The sequence below is a fragment of the Chrysochloris asiatica genome, unplaced genomic scaffold (genome assembly GCF_000296735.1).
Source record: "Chrysochloris asiatica unplaced genomic scaffold, ChrAsi1.0 scaffold00269, whole genome shotgun sequence".
Lineage (NCBI taxonomy): Eukaryota > Metazoa > Chordata > Mammalia > Afrosoricida > Chrysochloridae > Chrysochloris > Chrysochloris asiatica.
The window spans coordinates 1,426,528-1,446,611 of NW_006408787.1; the positions used below are offsets into that span (position 1 = coordinate 1,426,528).

At 38.5% G+C, this 20,084-nt stretch overlaps 1 protein-coding gene and 1 pseudogene across 1 annotated transcript in view; one reads left to right on the top strand and one right to left on the bottom strand.

The window, feature by feature from the left end:
- The window catches only part of ARAP2 (ArfGAP with RhoGAP domain, ankyrin repeat and PH domain 2), a 339,747-nt gene that overhangs the window by 210,313 nt on the left and 109,350 nt on the right, over positions 1-20,084 (top strand). The window contains exon 18 of the mRNA XM_006874336.1: positions 509-572. Coding sequence (XP_006874398.1) covers positions 509-572 — 64 coding nt within the window. The remainder of the gene's footprint in view (positions 1-508; positions 573-20,084) is intronic.
- Positions 13,917-14,993, bottom strand: LOC102842572 (annotated as a pseudogene).

Here is a 20,084-nt window from a genome sequence, read left to right on the forward strand (position 1 = left end):
CTCAAAATATGAACAGTTTTAGAGGAGTGCAGGAGTGGAATGTGGGACCCTAACCAGAGAAGCTGCGACACCAGAGATGTAGAGGTGATGGCCTGGAGAGATTGAGCCACTAAGGGCTCTAGACTCAGGGAAAGAGAAAGGCTGTGTGCTGGTGGTCGGGAGGTTGGCTTCCAGAATGTGCCTTTTGGTTGTTAAAAGATGATATATTCCTGTGTGCTTTTGTGTATATCAAAAAAAAAAGAAGTAGAGGCAAATACTATTAGACAATGGTGCATAGACGATATTAGAATCATTGCAGTGAAACAAAATATGATTGGTTGATACAAGACTGATGTTCTGCCATGTAAACTGTCACTCAATTCACAGTAAAAGGTTTAAAATAAATATATAAAGAGTTTAGAAATTATCTCTCTGGAATAAGGGACAAAAACCAAATTCTTTGGGTAAAGTAATTCTTCATCCTTCAGTTCATTAAAAACTTACGTGTGCTTTTCTTGTACCTCTCCAGCAATCAGAACAATAGTTCAAAATGGGGAAAAATTGGAAGTCTTGATCTTAGTAGAAAAAGGAAGGTAAGTGATAACATTTTTGCTTTTGTCTTTATTTCAACAACTCATCGGGAGACATGAAATATTCTGGGTATTTTCTGGGTTGAGTACCTACACTGTAAAATTGTCAATTTTCTGGATCATATACATATATATGTATTTACTCATAAACATTTTCTCCAAAGATGTTTACATATATTTGTGACATATCCATAAATGTTGTACATATATATGTATTTACTCATAAACATTTTCTCCAAAGATGTTTACATATATTTGTGACATATCCATAAATGTTGTTAATTACTTAATTTTCCTATATACATAAATCCTTTGGGACATTCAATTACATTTATTTAGAATCAGTTTGATCATTGTAAATGCATTTTCAATGTAGGTACTTTGTTGTTTTTGTTGTAATTGTGGTTGATAGCAAGGACCAAAATTAAAAGTAGTAGAGTGGAACCACTGACTAAACACTTGAACATTTAGGCCTGAAATTGAGTGCGGTTGCAACTGAAAATATAAATTTGGGAGTCATGAGCATATTATGTAGCAAAGGAACAGACAGATTGATTTTCAACATGTAGAAGTCAAGAGGAAGAGAATAATCTAGCAAACAAGAATTGATCTTATAGAACTTGGTATAGTTTCTTGATCAAGTTCCCCTCTCCTTCCCCCGGATTTATTGTTATGTTCTTTTTAAAAAATGCCTTAATTGCACTGATACAGAATGTTTCATTTTCTAACAGTGAAAAATCATTTTCAATAAATATATGTTTATCTGTGTATGTGAGTGTGTATATCTAGAGAGTGATACCGTCTTCCCTAGTTATTTTCCTGTCTGCTGACTAGGGTAATGACTTTCACCACTTATCTGAGCTATCGTCTCTTAAATTACCTGAGAGAACATCGGCAGCTTTAGACAGCCAGCATATTGTGATTAGATGTTTGTGTCAGATCGTGCTTTTTAAGTTACAGACATAATTAGAAGGGTGTCTATGAGTCAGAACTGACTTGACAGCACTTAACAACAACAACTTATGGATCTTGGCAGAAAGCAGAGAATACCAGAAAGATGCTTACCAGTGCTTTGATAACTACACAAAAGCTTTCAATTGTGTGGATCATGACATGCTATGGGCAACATTGCAGAAAATGTGTATTCCTGAACAGTTAATTGTGCTCATGAGGAATTTGCACATAGACCAAGAGGCAGTTGTTCGAACAGAATAGTTTAAAAACTGAATAGTTTTAAATTAGCAAAGGGTTGTGTACTTTCACCATAATTATTTGGTCTGTATCTGATTAAATAATCAGAGAAGCTGGGTTATATGAAGATAAATGTTGCATCAGGATTGGAAGAAGACTTGTTAACAACCTGTGACATGCAGATGATACAACTTTGCTTGCTGAAAGTGAAGAGGACTTAAAATACTTACTGAAGAAGATCAAAGAGCACAGCCTTTGGTATGGCTTGCACCTAATGTAAAGAAAACAAAAATCCTCACCACAGGAGCAAAAATTACCCATTTAAATGGAGAACAGGTTGAAGTTGTCAGAAACTTCATTTTTCTCAGATCAACCATCAAAACTCATTGGAAGCAGCAGTCAAGAAATCAAACAATGTTTTGCAGTAGGCAAATCTTCTGCATGAAACCTCTTTAAAGTGCTGAAGAGTAAAGATGTCAGTTTGAGGACTAAGATGCACCTGATTCAAGCCATGGTATTTTCAGTAACCTCATATGCATGTGTAAATTGGAATGTGAATAAGGAAGACCATAGAAGAACTGATGCATTTGAGTTATGGTGTTGGAGGAGACTATTAAAAGTACCTTGGACTGCCAGAAGAACAAACTAATCTGTGTTTGAAGCCAGAATGCTCCTTGGAAGCCAGGAGTGCCAGACTTCGTCTCTCATACTTCGGACATATTGTCAGGAGGGACTAGTTGCTGGAGAGGAATATTATATTTGATAAAGTGGAGGATCAAAGAAAAAGAGGAAGACCCCCAATAAGAAGGATTGGCACAGTGGCAGCAGCAATGATCTCAAATGTGTCAACAATTGTGAGGTTGGCGCAGGACCAAGGACCGGGCAACATTTAGTTTTGTTTGTTTGTAAGGTCACGATCAGTCTGTACTGACTTAATGGCACTTAACAACAACAAATATCTGGGTGTTTGATTGCTGATGACACTTTAGATTTTGATTGTTTTTGATACCAGATAAAGGAGCTTTCACTTATACTTTTAATACCCTTTGTACTTATATTTTCAGGAATTATAAAACGATTGCTGGGGAGTTGATTCTGACTCCTGGCAACTCCATATGTGTATCAGAGTGGAGCTGTGCTCCATAGGGTTTAAAATCATAGTTTGGAAGTAGATCACCAGGCCTTTCTTCTGAAGCACCTATTGATGAATTTGAATCTCTAACGTCGTGGTTAGCAGCTGAGTGAATCAAGTGTTTGCACAAATTCAGTTTCCATACTTAACTATTAATATTTATGAAATGACAGCTACCTGCTACCTGTGCATATGTCTACGCATGTTATGGCTTTTATTTCTTGTTTACCAAGTAGAGGAAATACTGGATTTTACTGTATTTCTATTTCCAGCTTTTTGATGACGCGCCATACCATTTTACTTAGTGATTGTACCATTTTACAGTCTTGCTAGCAATGTAGGAGGGTCCCAGTCCCTTTGCACCCTGGCCATCATTTGTTGTTTTCTGTTTGCTTGTTTTGTTTTTTTTTTTAAATGTTACATTATTAAACATGTAGAACATAATGTTTGAATTTATTTTGTTTTAATTTTTGAATCAGGTTATTTATTATATCCAAGGTGTTTTTCTACCATGTTTAGTCTGTGAAGGATTTGAGTGTGGATTTTAGTGATACATGCATTTTATGAAGTTAATTTGTAGCAAATGTGGATTAGAATTACTCAATTTGATTAGCTTTTACTTAATACTTTCTGTATCCCTTATACTTCCCCATGAATGCAAGATTTGGAACTGAGAAGACTGTGTTTTGTTATAGTGGTTACAGCTGATTCATTGTGGTTTTGCTAATATTCTTCAAGTGTTTTGTCTATACGTGTTACAAGTATTTTTAGAAAAGTACTGAGCAAAGAATGTGCTAGAGTTGTTGTTGTTAAGTGCCATCGAGTCAGTTCCAACACATAGTGACCCTGTGTAGTGTTTCCATGGAATGGCTGGTGAGTTTGAACCGCCAACCTTGCTGCTCAAACCGACCTTCCACTCAAGTGTTTATCCTACAGTCTATATATGTTGCTACCATGTATTTTTAGAAGAGTACAGATCAAAGAATGTGCTAGGGTAGCAGTAGAAAATATAATAGGGAAAATAGCTGGCCAAGTCATTTTCCTTCAGTCTCTTTCAATACGTATAGTTAATATGCACCATCTGAAAACAACTTTATTGACTGTATGCGTGTATCTTCATTTGCTTGTTTTTCAGTTTGTCCAATCTGATGATAGTTTTATAATAACAAAAATGCTATGATGAGATTGTATAGAAGTTATCATGAGCCAGACAATATTTTAAGCACTTGTTGTTGTTAAGTGTCTTTGGGTTGGTTCCCACCCATAACGACCCTGTGCAGGGTTTTTAAGGAACAATTGGTGAGCTTGAACCATAAACCCTGTGGTTCAAACCGACTTTGCAATCCAGCAAATTAACCCAGAGTGCTACACCAGGAGTCTTATTATGCCTAAATCGTATTGAGGGAATATTCAGTTTGAAATCAAAACAGGATCATTCTCTAATTTAACAACCTAAAGATTATTTTAATTTTTATTAGACAAATGAGTTAATTTACCTATAAATGCATATGACACTTCCTCAAGGATTAAGTTGATACAGGTATTAGGAGCCTGGCTGTATGACATATTGTTATTAAGTTCCTTTTAATCAGTTCTGACATAATTATAAGGACCCAGTATAAGGTTTCTAGTGCTGTGAATGTTTAAGTGAGCAGAAAGTCTTATATTCCTCCCATACACACACGTACACTGTTGTTGTTAATGTCCTGTCAAGTTAACTCCATTTCATAGTAACCTTGTATAGGGTTTCCGAGAAGCAGCTGGTAGGTTTGAACTGCCGAACTTGTGGTTAGCAGCCCTTGATTATCCTATGTAAAGCTATATTTTATTTATTGACAAAGGCCAAAATTAAAGGTAGAACATAAATGGAATTTTTATTTTTCTGGTTTTATAGAATTGACTATTTTTCCTCTTTTATTTTGATATTCAATCATACTTTTATGAAATAATAATAATAATAAAAGTCTAAATATGTGATGCCCTTCAGTTAGGCTTGTTGGTAAGTACTGTTGAGTCAGTTCTGACCCATAGCAACCCTGCACAGCATTTCTAAGGAGTGGCTCGTGGGTTAGAACTGCTGACCTTGTGGTTAGCAGTACAGTGCTTGTCCTAAAGTGCTACGGTAGGCAAGGTGACAAAAAGTTCATGGACAAGTATTGTAAATGCACTGGGTTAAAGACCTTGAAAGAACAAAGAGCATACCATTGTGGCAGTCCCACTATTTATATATTTGTTTACGTATGCACACATATATCTGTAGGTACATATTTTTTGTTTAGAATGTGAAAGTTGGAGTCAAAGAGGAAAGATCGGTAGTTGGAAAATATGGCCTTGGTTATAGAAATAACAGAAGAGATCACATGGCAGAATTTGTAAGATTAAGTACTTATTTAGCCAAAAGAACCAAAAGATCTGTTTTGGAAGAAGTGCAGTCAGAGTGCTCCTTAGAGGCCAAGATGGCTAAATTTTGTCTCTCATACTTTGGACATATTGTCACGAGGAAACAGTCACTGGAGAAGGATATCATGCTTGCTAAGATGGAGGGTCAGAGAAAAAAAGGAAGCCCGCCAACGAGATGGATTGGCCAGGTGACAGTGTCGATGGACTCAAGTGTGGCAGCGGTAGTGAGGTTGGCCCAGGATCAGACATTATTTCGTTCTGCTGTGCATGGGGTCGCTATGAGTCTGTTCCGACTCAATGGCACCTGACAACAACAAGTATTTATTTATTGTTGTTACCTTTTTCATGAATATCAATGGTGACTACACGCTTGACAGAGGTAGAGAGTCAGTTGGAAAATGTCCAACAAGATGGATTGTTAACAGGGACTGCTACAGTGGGCTCAAACATAATGACCTGGAATTAGAAAACAAAAACAGAAGAACACGCTTGGCATTTCTTAAACTGAAAGAACTGAAGAAAAAAAAAATCAAGCCTTAAGTTGTGATATTGAAAAATTCTATGGACAAAATATTGAACAGTGCAGGAAACATCAAAAGAAGATGAAATAAATACACAGAGCAACTATACCCAAAAGAGTTGGTTGACTTAAAGACATTTCAGGAGGTAGCATATGATTAAGAATAAATAGTACTGAAGGAAGAAGTCCAAGGTGCATTGAAGACACTGGGGAACAATAAGGCTAAAGGTCCCATTACCAGGATTTGCCCATTACTAAGAAAGATGGCCCAACAGACTGTTTAAATTATCAAATAGTATCATTAATATCATACACAAGTAAAAATGTGAATTCAGAAACAGTTGCAATAGTATATTGACTGGGAACTGCCAGAAACTCAAGCCTGATTCAGAAGAGAACGCATGAGCCATACAGATCATTGTTGCCATTAGATGGATCTTGACTGAAAGCAGAGAATATCAGAAAGATGTTATATTTTATTGACTGTGCAAAGGCATTTGACTTTGTGGACTATAAGAAACCAATAATAACATTGTGAAGAATGGGGATTTCATAACAATTGTGCTCATGTGCAATCTCTATATAGACCAACAAGTATTCTTTGGAACAAGGGAATACTGAGTGGGTCAAAATCAGGAAGGGTGTTCATCAGGGTCATATCTTTTCACCATACATGTTCAGTCTGTGTGCTACCTTATAACCCCAAAAGCTGGACTGTAGATAGAAGATGTGGTATCAGGATTGAAGCAAGGCTCATTAACATCCTGTGACATGTAGATGATACCGTGTTGTTTGCTGAAAGCAAGGGGATTTGACGCAATTCCTGATGAGAATTAAAGACTACATACAGCCTTCAGTATAGATTACAACTCAATGTAGAGAAGACACAAATCCTCAACAGTAAGCACCATCACAATAAAGGGAGAAAAGTTTGAAGTTAAAAAGGATTTCTTTTTACTTGCATCTAAAGTGAATGCTCATGAATACAACAATAAAAAATTCAAAGGGCATATCACATTGTGGTAACTTTGCTTCAAAAGACCGCTTTAAATTGTTAAGTGCAAAGATGTCACTTTGAAGACTGAAATGTGCTTAATGCAATCTGTGGTATTTCAGTCACTTCATATTCACTGGACACTAAATAAGGAAGACTGTACAATTATGGCTGTTGGGGCAGTATATTGAATATACTATAAACTACCTGAAGAATTGGTGTCGCACTGTGGGCTAATGGGTCAGACTTAAAGTCATTTGAACTTCAAGGTCGGTGGTTCAAGCTCACCTGCTGCCTCTTGGAAACCCTATACAGGGTCGCTATGAGTTAGGATTGACTCAACGACACTTAACCACGATAACCTGGAGAACTAACAAATCTGTGTTATAAGAAGTGCATACAAGATGCTTCTTGGAAGCAAGGAAGGCAAAACTTCGTCCCATATACCTTGGATGTATTATTATTAGGAGGACCCTGGAGAAGAACATCATGCTTGATAAGTAGAAGGCCAGTGAAAAAGAGGAAGCCCCTCAATATGATGGATTGAGAAAATGACTACAACAATGAGCTTAAACGTAGCAATGATTGTGAGGATGGCATCAGGCCGGATTGTGTTTCATTCTTTTGTACTTGGGGTTGCTATGAGTTTGATCCATTCAAGGACAAATAACAAAAACAAATTTTGTGAAAAAATGTTATTGTAGTCAGGTGCCATCGAGTCGGAACTGACTCATAGCGACCCCATGCACAGCAGAACAAAACACTGCCCGATCCTGGGCCAACCTCACTACTGCTGCCACACTTGATGCTATCAATGATGCCACCTGGCCGATCCATCTCATTGGGGGTCTTCCTCTTTTTCTCTGACCCTCCACCTTACTCAGCATGACATCCCTCTCCAGCGACTTTTCCCTCCGGACAATATGTCCAAAGTATGAGAGACGAAGTTTAGCCATCTTGGCCTCTAAGGCACACTCTGGTTGCACTTCTTCCAAAACAGATCTATTGGTTCTTTTGGCAGTCCATGGCACTTTTAGTATTCTCCTCCAACACCACAACTCAAAGGCATCAAAAATAGATCTCCCATAAAGAGAGAATTTGAAAAGTTAGGACTGGAGAGATCCTGGGACATAATAAATTGGTTTAAATATGCTGAACATGAGGTGCTAAGGAGAGATTACTAGGGGACGCTGCTTTTATGGATATGATGTTATGAAAGTGTTAAAAAGGGGAGATTCAGATTGTGGAGTTATCAGTATATAGAAGGGAGAAGGCAAATCACTTATGGAGGGTATACAATGGTATGGGAGGAAGTCATGTGTTAAAAGTACTGATAAATACATGTTATTTTGGGGGTGGTGTGGAGTTGTTAAGGAGGTGACACTGCCCTATAAGAACTAAGCATCTTTATCCCAGACAGTGAGGTGAGAAATTTCATAAGAATGGTATGAGAAAGCATAGAAAAGGAATATTTTAAGAAGTAAGAAACTGTTAAAAGTAGTCAATTACTCCATAAGAGACAGGCCCCACAAGAACAGATATCTTATTGGATAATGAACTCTGCAGCTATTTGAAGACTTTGAGGAAACCAGAAACCGGATTGTATTAAGGTTGTTATTAAGTGATGTCTAACTAGTTCTGATTCATAGCAACCCTGTATAGGATTTCTAAGGAGCAGCTGGTGGGTTTGAACTGTTAACCTTGAGATTAGCAGTCCAGTGCTTATCCTACAGCACTCCACCAGGGGTGGGAATTGACTGAGACTGCTTCTGAGGTCAGTTTGTCTGAGATCCATGTAGGTTAATAGGATTAATGAGGTAAAGGGATTTGACTAAGGAAGGGAGATGTGTACAATTTCTTTTAAGAGACTTTTGAACATTTTAAGTTTTAAATTCTCATAGGAGAGAGCATAAAAAGGGAGAGACTGAAGGCATAAGAGAGGTGTTAAGAGAACAAGACCCTTCCCTTTTTATAGGAAGAAAGAAGGGATTGGTGTTAGTTTTCGATTTTGGTTGCTTTTTAGGTCTGGTTATGGGATGCAAAGACTACCAATCTGATAGTCATCATTTTCTTTGTGAAATAAGAGATAAAAATGAGTTCTGAGATTTGGGCCTTGATAACTATGAATGGTGGTGATTATTACTGTTTTTGTTAAGTGCTGTTGAGTCTGTTCCAACATATAGCAACCCTGTATAGGGTTTTCACAGAGCAGTTGGTGAGTTTGAACTGCCAACCCTGTGGTTCATACTGACCTTGTGGTTCCGTGCTTTATCCCACCGCACCATACGTAGTATCACTGAATAAGATAGGGAGTATATGCTTCTGTCCCCAGTACTTAGACCAAAAAACTCCAACCTAAACTCTTTGTCATTGAGTAGATTCTGATAGCGACCCTACAGGACAGTAGAACTGCCACATGGTTTTTAAGGTTGTAATCTTGACAGAAGCAGACTGTCACTTTTTCTTGTGGAGTGCCTGGTGGGTTTGAACTATTGGCTTCTCGGCTTGTAGTTGAGAACTTTACCAATTGATTTTTAGATGTGATTGTTTAAGAACTATTTCAGTTCCTTGCAAACTTAAGAATTTCACTGTATTGTCTTTTTAATCTGTTTTTGATCTATTTGCACCTTGGGAAATAAGACTGTAAGCTAAAGTACAGGATTTTGTCACTTAATGTCCACATATTGGTGGTTGTTTGACATCAAGTCGATTTGGACTTAATGACCCTGTATAGGGTTTCCAAGACTGTAAACCTTTACAGGAGCAGAAAGCCTCATCTTTCTATCCGCGTAGTAACTGGTAGATTTGAATTGCTGACTTTGTGGTTTGCAACCAACTCGTAATCTAGGATGTTACACAATATGGACATTTTGCAAATATCGTATTATGTACAGGCTATGTTTAGTGAAATACCTGTTGTTGTTGTTGTTGTTGTTGTTGAGTGCCGTGGAGTCGGTTCCGACTCATAGCGACCCTGCACAGGGTTTCCGAGGCTGTAAATCTTTACGGGAGCAGAACGCCTCATTTTTCTCCCGCGGAACCGCTGGTAGTTTCGAACTGCTGACCTTGCGGTTCACAGCCCGATTCGTAACCACTACGCTACCAGAGCCTGTAAGGCCTGTTATATCAAAACATTATGGGAGCCTAGTGGATAAAGTTGAAAGCTGTATTGAACAGGATACAGGAGACTGGTCTTCCTGGTTGTTCTGCTGGACTAGGTGACAGGTGGTTGAGGGCAGGTGTACAGGAACGGAGGACAGAGAGGTTGCTGGGGACCCTAGGTGCAGGGAGTGTGGCTAGTGGTGGTTCTGGCTGCTTCCACCGTGTTGGTGCAGCCACTGCCTGATCTTGTGCAGCTACTACCACCTGAGGCCCATAGATAAGTGCCCTGGGCTGGCTGCCCCCACAGCCTGCCCCCAGCAGGAGGGGAGGGACTTTCTCCAGTGCTGCCTTGCCCCAGAAGTCAAAAACTGCAAGGCTATTGATTGGGTTGGTTTATGAAGCCAGGAGGAGGTGGGGCTGGGATTGAATGCACCCTGGGGTCCTCCTGCTAGTTCGCCTTGGGGGCCTGGTGTCTTCTATGCACATTTGTGGGGCAATAATAAAAGGAGTGCTGCATTTCCAAAAATAAAAACTGCCTCTTGGGAGCATGAACATACATACGGTCAGATGTTGTTGGAATAGGCTTTAAGCTATGTGTACCTGTTGATTGTGGAATAATAGAAAGCTAACTCTTAAGTTAGTTATAAGTTTAATCTTTATTTTTCCTAGGAACAGCTTGAACCAAAATTACAAATCATAAAAATGAGTGTAATGAATTAATTTCACATGTTTTTCCTTATCCTTATCTACCTCTGATTAAAGTACTAAAGTATTTTGATGTTTCTTAACGGCAAAAAAGAGAAAAAACCCTCTGAACCAGGAAAGTCCATAAATTGATGGCCATCCATTGAACGTAGTCACTACTTAGATAGATATTTTAATCTTCATGGCAATTTTCTCTGCATGCATAGCATGAGTAGATTTAGAGTGAAAAATATTGCAACAATATTTTCTACACACAGAGCATTTTTGCTCTAAAAAGCTCTAAACAGAAGGTGTTCCAGATGGTATAGCTTTAATGTGTATTTTTTGTATACTTTAAAAATGATTATTTTGGAAAATAAAGCTTTCTTGATTACACTAAAGGGTTTCTAGTATGCTATTAAATGCTGTTATTGGGACGTAGATTCTGGGATTTTCTGTAGCTGTAGGACTTCTTTGTGAGACAAAAATCATGTTCTTGAGATAATCTATTGATATTTAGTACACATGGTGGGCCACCAGATCAGAAGGTCTTTTGCTGAAGCGCAGGTCATATCTCCACTTTGTCTGCGATGCTCAATAGAGTACTACCTTTTCTTACAATTAAAAAAAAAAAAAATTTCTTCATGTTATGTCCCTTTTTGGTAATGAACCACTATATACAAAGTTTTCACGTTATATAGCTTAAATGTTTGCTGATAGGCTCTTGGTTATACTAAACATAATATTGTAATTCAGTTTGTGTTATTAGGAACAGCAACAAAAAGACTGGTGTGTTTTTGATAAGGTTTCAGATCTCTTGGATGACTTACATTAAAGTGTAATGCACCTGGGGATCCTGTTGTGGCACTGTAGGATAAACACAGGATTATAAAATCGGTTTGAACCACAAGGATGGCAGTTCAATCTCACTAGCTGCTCTTCAGAAACCCTGTACAGGCTTTCTATGAGTCTGAACTTACTCAGCGGCACTTAACGATAGCAGCAATATCAGGCACTTGATGGCTTCCAAGCTTGAGTGCATTTCAGTTTTAATTGCAAATTCCAGATGTGAGGGAGCTAAGACTGGATAATAAAAACTTTATCAGTATGTTCTGAAATTATAAAACAAACTGTTGTTGTTAAGTGCCTTCGAATTCGTTCTGACTCAGACCCTTTGTAGGGTTTCTAAGGAGTAGCTGGTGGGTTTGAACCGTTGACCTTACTACACTTAGCAGTCCAGTGTTTATCCTACAACACCGCAACTACTTTTCTTAATTTGGGAGATTAATGCTCTAGATTTTATGATTCTTTATTTCATATTAGTTGATTATATATGATCCTTTTTTCTCTCTTGAATTGTTTTATAGCAACTGCTTTGATTGCAGTACTCTGGAGACTGAAAATCTTAGTTTCTACATTGTGTATGTAATTGCAAATTAAACAGTAGTTGATTGCCCACAATATCAGCTTCACTGCTTTTGTAACTTTCTGATGATTTAATCTTGGAAATGGTTTAATCTGTACATTGCTAAGGGAAACAAGATATTGCTGTCTTCCACCACTCCCACAGACAATCATACAAACTTATAAAATGAGTTGATGTTACAGAGAATCAGGATAGAGGTTTGTGACTATTTAACAAAAGTTGGGTTTATAAATATATCATATTCCTATTAGAAGTTCCCAGATAGAGTGAAAGGCAATGTGGACCCCAACTCAAAATTATTGAAAAACAAAAACTGGTTTGCTGGTCAGAAAAATACCAGAGAAACCTGGGACATACCAGGTCACCCTTCAGGTCTGGAATGGAACAGGCTTTTGTGGCCCAAATTTCAACCAAATGGTGGATTGCTATATAAGGGTAACAGAACACTAGTGGGGTGTGTTCACCATGGATGGTAAACCATACAACATCACAAGGGCAATATTTATTTGGAAATAAGGTTCAGAGGGTCTCGGAAGGAGGGTGGAATGGAGGTAGGAGCCATTGTAAGGAAGTGGGAAAACTTTATTACATGGAGAGGGTTGCAATCATTGTGATTTGTTGGATATAAAACTAATGATCCGCTCTGTAAACTGTCACTCAATTCACAATACAAAGTTTCCAACAAAAATATCTAAATTACTTCAAAAATTTAGTTCCTTCAGTTCAAAGTTGAGGAGGTAGAGATAGGAGTTCCCAGAAGGTGAAATTTGCAGGGGATAGTACCAGAAATTGGTGTGTTTTTGATAGGTTTTCAGATCTCTTGGTTGATTTACAGTGAAGTGTAATGTACTTGGGGGTCCTGTTGTGGCACTGTAGGATAAGCATAGGACCATAAAATTGGTTTGAACCACAAGGTTGGCAGTTCAAACTCACCAACTGCTCCTCAGAAACCTTGTACAGAATCACTATGAGTTGGAGCTGGCTCTACAGCACCCAATAACAACAAGTATTGGGGCACGGGGAGATACGTAAAGAGAGCGTTTCAGAAATCTTCATATGAGTTCCCTTTGCCTCGGTGGCTGAAAATTTGTAATGTAAACTTCCATGAGGCCAATCAAACACTACTGTTAGGATGCTATGAACTGAACAGTTCCCTTAACCTACATAGAGGGTTGAGGTAGTTTCAAATTCTTTCCAACCTCATTTCATACACTGGGTATTTATTTAGTAGAGCTCATGAATGTTAGAATTTAGCATTAAGGGTAAACTAGTGCTAGGTTGTATTCTTACCTTGTTGTTAGCTGCCATTGAGTCGGCCTCCAGCTCATGGCGATGGAACAAAATGCAACCTGTTCCTATGACATCCCCATGAACGTGAATTACACACTTAGAGTGTGTAGGAATTTATTTCGCTGATTTTTTTTTTTTAGTATTCAAATGTGACTACTTTATTTTTGTTTAGTTTTTTTTTTTAAAAAAAAGGAAAGAAAAAAAAAAAATCTAGAAAGATAGAGATGTTTCCTTGTAAGCGAAACAAGAGAGAAACATATTATTGTTGCTGTATTATTCAGCAACAGACGGATACATTCAATCAACAAAATGGATCACAGGCTTTAGAAATGCAGTGTTGTATGTGGAAGGTGCAGACTGGTTCAAACATTCTGTACAGACTGGGCGGAACCACAGCAGATCTCAACCCCACCAGCAGCAAAACTTCCTGTGGCCCTGGTAAGCATCAGGGCCTGCTCCAAGGCTGTGAGACCCGCAGACACTCTTTGGCACAACGTAGACACCTGGACCGAGTCTGCTGGTGAGGGTAGTTTGCTCCGGCTGCGCCCGGCGCAAAGCACGTGCATCTTCTAACCAATTTTGAATTGGTTTTTATAAATATAATCAAATCAGTTACAGGCACTTGAAATGTCTTTGGTGAATAACCCAACATTACAAGACAACGTATTCACGGAGCGCCCAGGCCCGGGCCAGGTGCAGCAGGTAATTATTGTGGTTCTTTCTGTCTCTCTCAGAAACAGATGGGGGTTAGGCTTAGTCAAAGCCCCCTTCTCAGGACAAAATTCTGGATTGCTCTGACGTATTTGCTTTGTCTGCCTTTGATAATGGCTTAACAAAACCTGGTTATGACCATCATGAAGAGGAAGTAGCTAGTGTGCATGAGGTGCAGGTTTATGAGGGAATGATCGTCATCTGGAACGATGACCATGAGCTAGGGGTTCAAAGCATGGTAGACTTTTCCAGTGTCCCCCTTGTAACACCAGAATGAGTTGTAGTCTTGAGCATATTTTGTATTGGCATCTCTGGCAGTGGTGAGGATAGTGTACCAGAGCGTGGCGTTGCTGTATGTGTCAGGGACACAGTGCAGTGGGTGCACGGTGGCAGGGAACATGCCGAGAGCAGCAGTGAGGGTCATGCAAGCCGTCCACACCACCTGCTCGCAGTGCCAGTGGAGAGCACCATCATTAGCGTTCTAGGCCTTGGGCAGCATGAAGGTGATGTTGATCTCCTCGTGAACCTCTCTGCCTGGGAGTCTGATCTAATGCCTAGAGATGGTCGAGTACAGGTGGGTGGCGTTGTGAGAGTACCCTCCGAAAGGTCGGAGAGGGTCCAGAGTCAGGGTGATGGCCACTGAGATGTTGAGTGGGCCTGAGTCTTCCAGGGCCTGGTGGGGGTGGGCAGGGTGGAGACCCTGCCCTGCCCGCTGCTCACTGTGCCTTCTGGAACGGTACTTTCGTTGGTGAGGTGCTTCAGCGTCTCGTTCTCTTATACACACAAGTCCAAGTAATTGAAGCATAGCAGAAAGGTGTTCCAGTCCTCTGTCATCTTCGGTGACTTGATCTCCTTGATTTTGAAGAAGTAGCCCAGGGTCAGGAAAGCAATCACCATAGCACTGACACTGATTATGAAGACCACCAGCTGCTGATGTACAGCTTCAGGTTCTTCAGGGGGTGAATGGTCAACATTGTTCTCATCAGCATCACCCAGTCACTAGGGCAGCGGCACCCTGGCCTGGCTGGCCAGGTATCAGCATAGCCGCTGGCTAACTCCCCAGTGCAGGCCCACGCCCGCTCGGCACCATCCTCCCTGCCATGCCGGGACAGCGTGCAGCTCCATGGAACCCAGGTGACTACCACAGGCCAGCTGGACTTGCTGGGCTCTGGCAGCTGTGATTTCTGGGTAAAAATGCCCTGTTGGGCTGATTTTGGGGAGTAGGTTGTAATATCTTTTTTCCAAGTCCTTCTTAGTGTGAAAACTCCAATGTTGTTGTTAAGTGCCATCAAGTCTGTTCCAACTCATAGCGACTCTGTATAGGGTTTTCGAGGACCAGCTGGTGGGTTTGAACTGTCAACCTCATGGTTCACAGTTCAGTACTGATCCCTTAGAGCCAAACCAGGAGTCCAAAAGCTCCAATGAACACTGTTAATTATAATAGCTTCCACTGATGAATGGGAATCAAACCCGGGTCTGTTGCGTGGAAGGTGAGAATCCCACCATGGAACAACCAATGCCTCGTTCTTCTTAATTGTTGCAACAAGTCAGTACTCATAATGTTTAGCATGTGATCATTACTATTGATGTAAAATATTAGTAAAACAGTCAATGAAGACAGATACCAAAATAACAAAGATCATGAAATTAGTAAAAACTTTGAAAAATATTTTGTGCAGTAAAAGAAAAGATAAATACAATGAGAAGAAAAGTAGATAATTATAAAAGTATCAAATGGAATTTCTATATCTAAAAAAATCAATAGCTGTTAAGCCTGAATAAGTTTAACAGAAGAGTAGATTCTTTAGAAGAAGAGATCAGTGAAGGCATGGTATTAGAAACTGTTAAAGCTTACACTTAAACACAAAAGAAAAAAAAAAGACTAAAAATTCAAAGAGCCTCAGTAATCTCTGGGATAAGATCAAGCAATCTCATATAAGTATAATTACAATCTCAAAATGAGAGAAGAAAGATATGGGAAAATAATAAAATGAATTTAATTAAAAAAAACTATAAACCACGAGGGAGCATGGTGGCTCTGTAGGATAAGAACTGGACAAGGTGCGTGGTTCGAACCCACATGCTGCTCCTCAGCAGAAAGTTCATGCTCTCTGCATCCTCAGATATTTACAGCCTCAGAAACCCTATGCAGATTCCCTGAGTTGGAACCAGTTCAGTGGCACTTAACAGTAACAACAAATAAACCCAGAGACATACCAATTTCTGCTCCTGTGTCCATCAGCCCAAGCTGAACTCTGACTGCTTTTTCAGCCTGTTGGTGAACTGCTGGCTATAGGTGTCCAGCTCCATTGGTAACCTCCTGTCTGAAGGTGCCCACCTTCACTCTCTGGGCTGACTCACCCACCATGGCCATATGCCAGTCTCAAGTTTCCCAGTCATTTCTCTGCTGCTCCTCTCAGCTATATTTGCCTGCTGTTTCTTTCATGTCATCAGCTCAGTGAGTGCTACGTCCAGTGATACAGCCTTTACTTAACCTGTATGACAGCTCTGCTGGGAAGTTCTGCTCAGTCCTAGCTCTCCCAGATCAAGAAGCCCCACTATAGCCTCCCCCTTTTAGGGTTTCATCAGTTATTAAGTAGCTCCCCCCCCCCACCCGAGCCAATCCTGATAAAGGTTCAGATAGGTAAGTTGTCCCCAGCACATCCAGGTAAAGATAATACTCATCCAAGTCTCAGTGAATATCATCTACTAAGCAGGGCCACCTCAGTCAGTTTATGTAAATGTGCATGGCAAATTGATCCCTTGCAAGTTGCTTAGACCCAAACAAAGCAAACCCACTGTCAGAGTTGATTTTGACTCATAGTGACTTTATATAAGGTTTCTGAGACAGTGAATCTTTGCGGTAGTAAAATCAGCAGCCTTTACTTCCTCTGAGCACATAGTAGATTCAAAGTCTTGACCTTGTAATTAGCAGCCCAACATATAACCCACTGGTATGTTTAACACATACCAGGGCTGTTTAAGTCTCATATGGGGATAGCAGACAGACCATTCCTTTAGCAGATTGTGACACAAGCGGTCATTTTAGAAAAACTAGAAATCCAGAGACAAAACAAAAAAGCCTGGTAGATGAAAACCCATGGCATCACAATTAACACCAAGCCCGAATCTTAAAAAAAAATCTCTGTGCTTAGTCAAATAAACTAGCTGTAAAAGAGTGATGCTTTATGATTATATTTATATGGAATTCTAAACTATTATAGGAACAGAAAGCAGATCTGTTTTGCCCTTGTATACTGAGTAGGGGAAGGAATTCACTGTAAAATCTTACGTGGGAACTTTTTTTTGAAAGTGGTAGAAAGGTCTTATAATTGAGCATTAAGATTCAAAAACTTCCTCAAACTATGCACATAAAATGAGTACATTTTATTTTAAAATTCCTATGAGCAGATGTCACTAACAACACTAAAATGATTAATCATTTTCCAGGAAAAAAAAAAAAAGACTAATATGGTGATTAGTATCTTCTCCTTTGAGAGGCTGCTGTAAGAAATAGGGAGAAGGGGGTAAGCTCCTTGAATGTTATCTTTGTAGAATTGCTTATTACATTTCTGATATGCTAATGGTTTTTTTTGAGGCAGAATGGAAATTCTCCTGTTATAAGAAGAAAGCAAGATCTTCTGATGTGGTAGCTCCAGGTGATGCTCTTTCAGGTCCTTTACATTGATAATTTGTTTAGGAAACCCTGTTTCGTGAATTTGTGATATGAAGTCTGAGATAAAAACGAACATCAAAATTTTGTATTTGAATGAGTATTTTTGGAACTTGGAACTTAGGCACTGACTGAACTATGAAGATCTATTTCCTCAGGTGAAGAAAGGATCATAGAATCTTATACTCAATTACAAGACATTTCTATCACTTTCAAAAAGTTTCCACAACCATTAAAGCTACCTTGTTGTTTGTTGTTGTCATGTGCCATTGAGTTGGTTCTGTTTTAGTGGGTTTCTGAGGACCAGCTGGTGAATTTGATCTGCTGACTTTGCGGTTCCAACCATCCTTGCATTTCAGTGCTTATCCTATAGTACCACACCAGAAAACCTACCTTATTTGCCTAAATTTGCTGTTTCCACCTATCTCAGTCTCACACAGATTATTTTTCTGGTCCTTAGTTTCCTTATGCATAAATGAAAAGATTGGTAGAGAGATTTCAAGTTGATTCATCTAGCTTCAAAGTTCAGTAACACAGTCTGTAGTTATGAGGCAGTAGTTCTGTTAAGGGACCAACCCAAACATTGACATTTGTGGTTTGTTCATACTCACTGTATTTATTTATTTATTTATTTATTTTACCAGTCATGTATAAAGAAGCAATTATAAAATGCTCATGAGTTCTTTGCTTATAGATAAGTAAACATTTTGGCAAATGCAGTGAATTTTGTATTCATTGTACTAAACATGTCATATACACCTCATGGATATACCATCAATAACTTAACCATTCCCTAGTTGTTGAGATTTAAGTTTATTTCCTTTTTGTTATTGTTTTTTATATGATTTGTTAATTTGTGTATGTATGTGAGTGTATGTTAGCTATTGCGAGAAACAGAGAAACTGTCACTTCAAATTATATCTTTATAATAGAATTCTATGGTTGGAATTACTTGTCAAAAGTTATATAAAATTTACAGACATTTTAAGATCCTTTGTACAGATTGCACAAAGAATAATCAGCTGTAAAATAGTACAGTCTTGCTGTGTTCTCTAATGATCAACATTTTACATTTTAAACATCTGGTAAGTTGCTTCTTATTATGTTGCTATTTCATATATCCCTTTGATTGTTATATTGGTTTATATTTATTGGACATGGCAATTTTTCTGTCATTTGTCTTTTCATGACTGATGACCATATTTTTAATGAGTCCTTAGTATTTTTCTTTATTAAAAATTGCTTAGCATATTTTCTTTTTCACTCATATTTATAGTTTATTTGAATTTTAAATTTGTTTATAATGTTCTCGATTTACATAAGTGTTTTTATTTTTTACGCAATTAATTTATTGACTATTTTTTTCTTTGAAGTATTTTTTATCAGAAAGGACCTTGGTTTTGCTGTTGCTTAGGCATAGATCTGCTAATCACAGGGCTGGCAGTTCAAAGCCAACAGCTTCTCTGTTGGAGAGAAATGAGGTGATCTGCTCTCTATACAGGGTTGTTGTGAGTTGCAATCAACTCGATGGCAGTAGATTTTCTGTTTTGTCAGTAGACTAGGTTCAACTGTATATGCTTTATATGTTATGTAGTTTTATATTGGAATTTTGACTTAATTTTATTTTGTCTGAGATTTGGTATGTAAATCTTATGGAACTGTCTTGCTTCATTATAGGGTATAGGAATATTTTGACTTTGAAGTACCCTATTAAACTTGTACTTGGATATTGGGTGATTAAAATAATTTATTTATGATCAGAATTCATCAAAATAACTTAAGATTCTCAATATGTAATTGAATGTTCTTTTAAGTTCTTATTTAGAAATGTGAAATGGTTTACAGTAACACTTGAAGTTGTTTTGTTCCATCAATTTGGTTGAAAATACCTTTTAATACTTTATTCAATATACACAGAGTTTAGGTAAGCACCAGAGAGAAAAATTGTTGAAGTCCTACTATTAAGTGTCAAACATCTACTCCACTAGATGATCTATTAAGGATTTACTCTTTGACAAACTGACTCAGGAGTTAACTTGTCATTACGTGTTCTACCCTCACTGTGTCACAAGGAGCCACGTAGATCTGTCATCATGGGAGCTCTTTTGACCAGAAAGAAAATATATATCTAATGGCAGATTTTTGCTGGTATTTTAAGACCATTGCATTTTTTTTATTACTGTTATGTGCTTGCTGGAATACTTGCCTACTCTAGATGTTTATGAGCAAACATTATGAAAGTTTTAATGTTATATTTAGAACTTAGTTATCAGGTAAGAAATAAAAAAATCTACAAATCGGGCTGCGAACCTTAAGGTCAGCGGTTCGAAACTACCAGCCGCTTCGCGGGAGAAAGATGAGGCTTTCTACTCCCGTAAGGATTTACACCCTC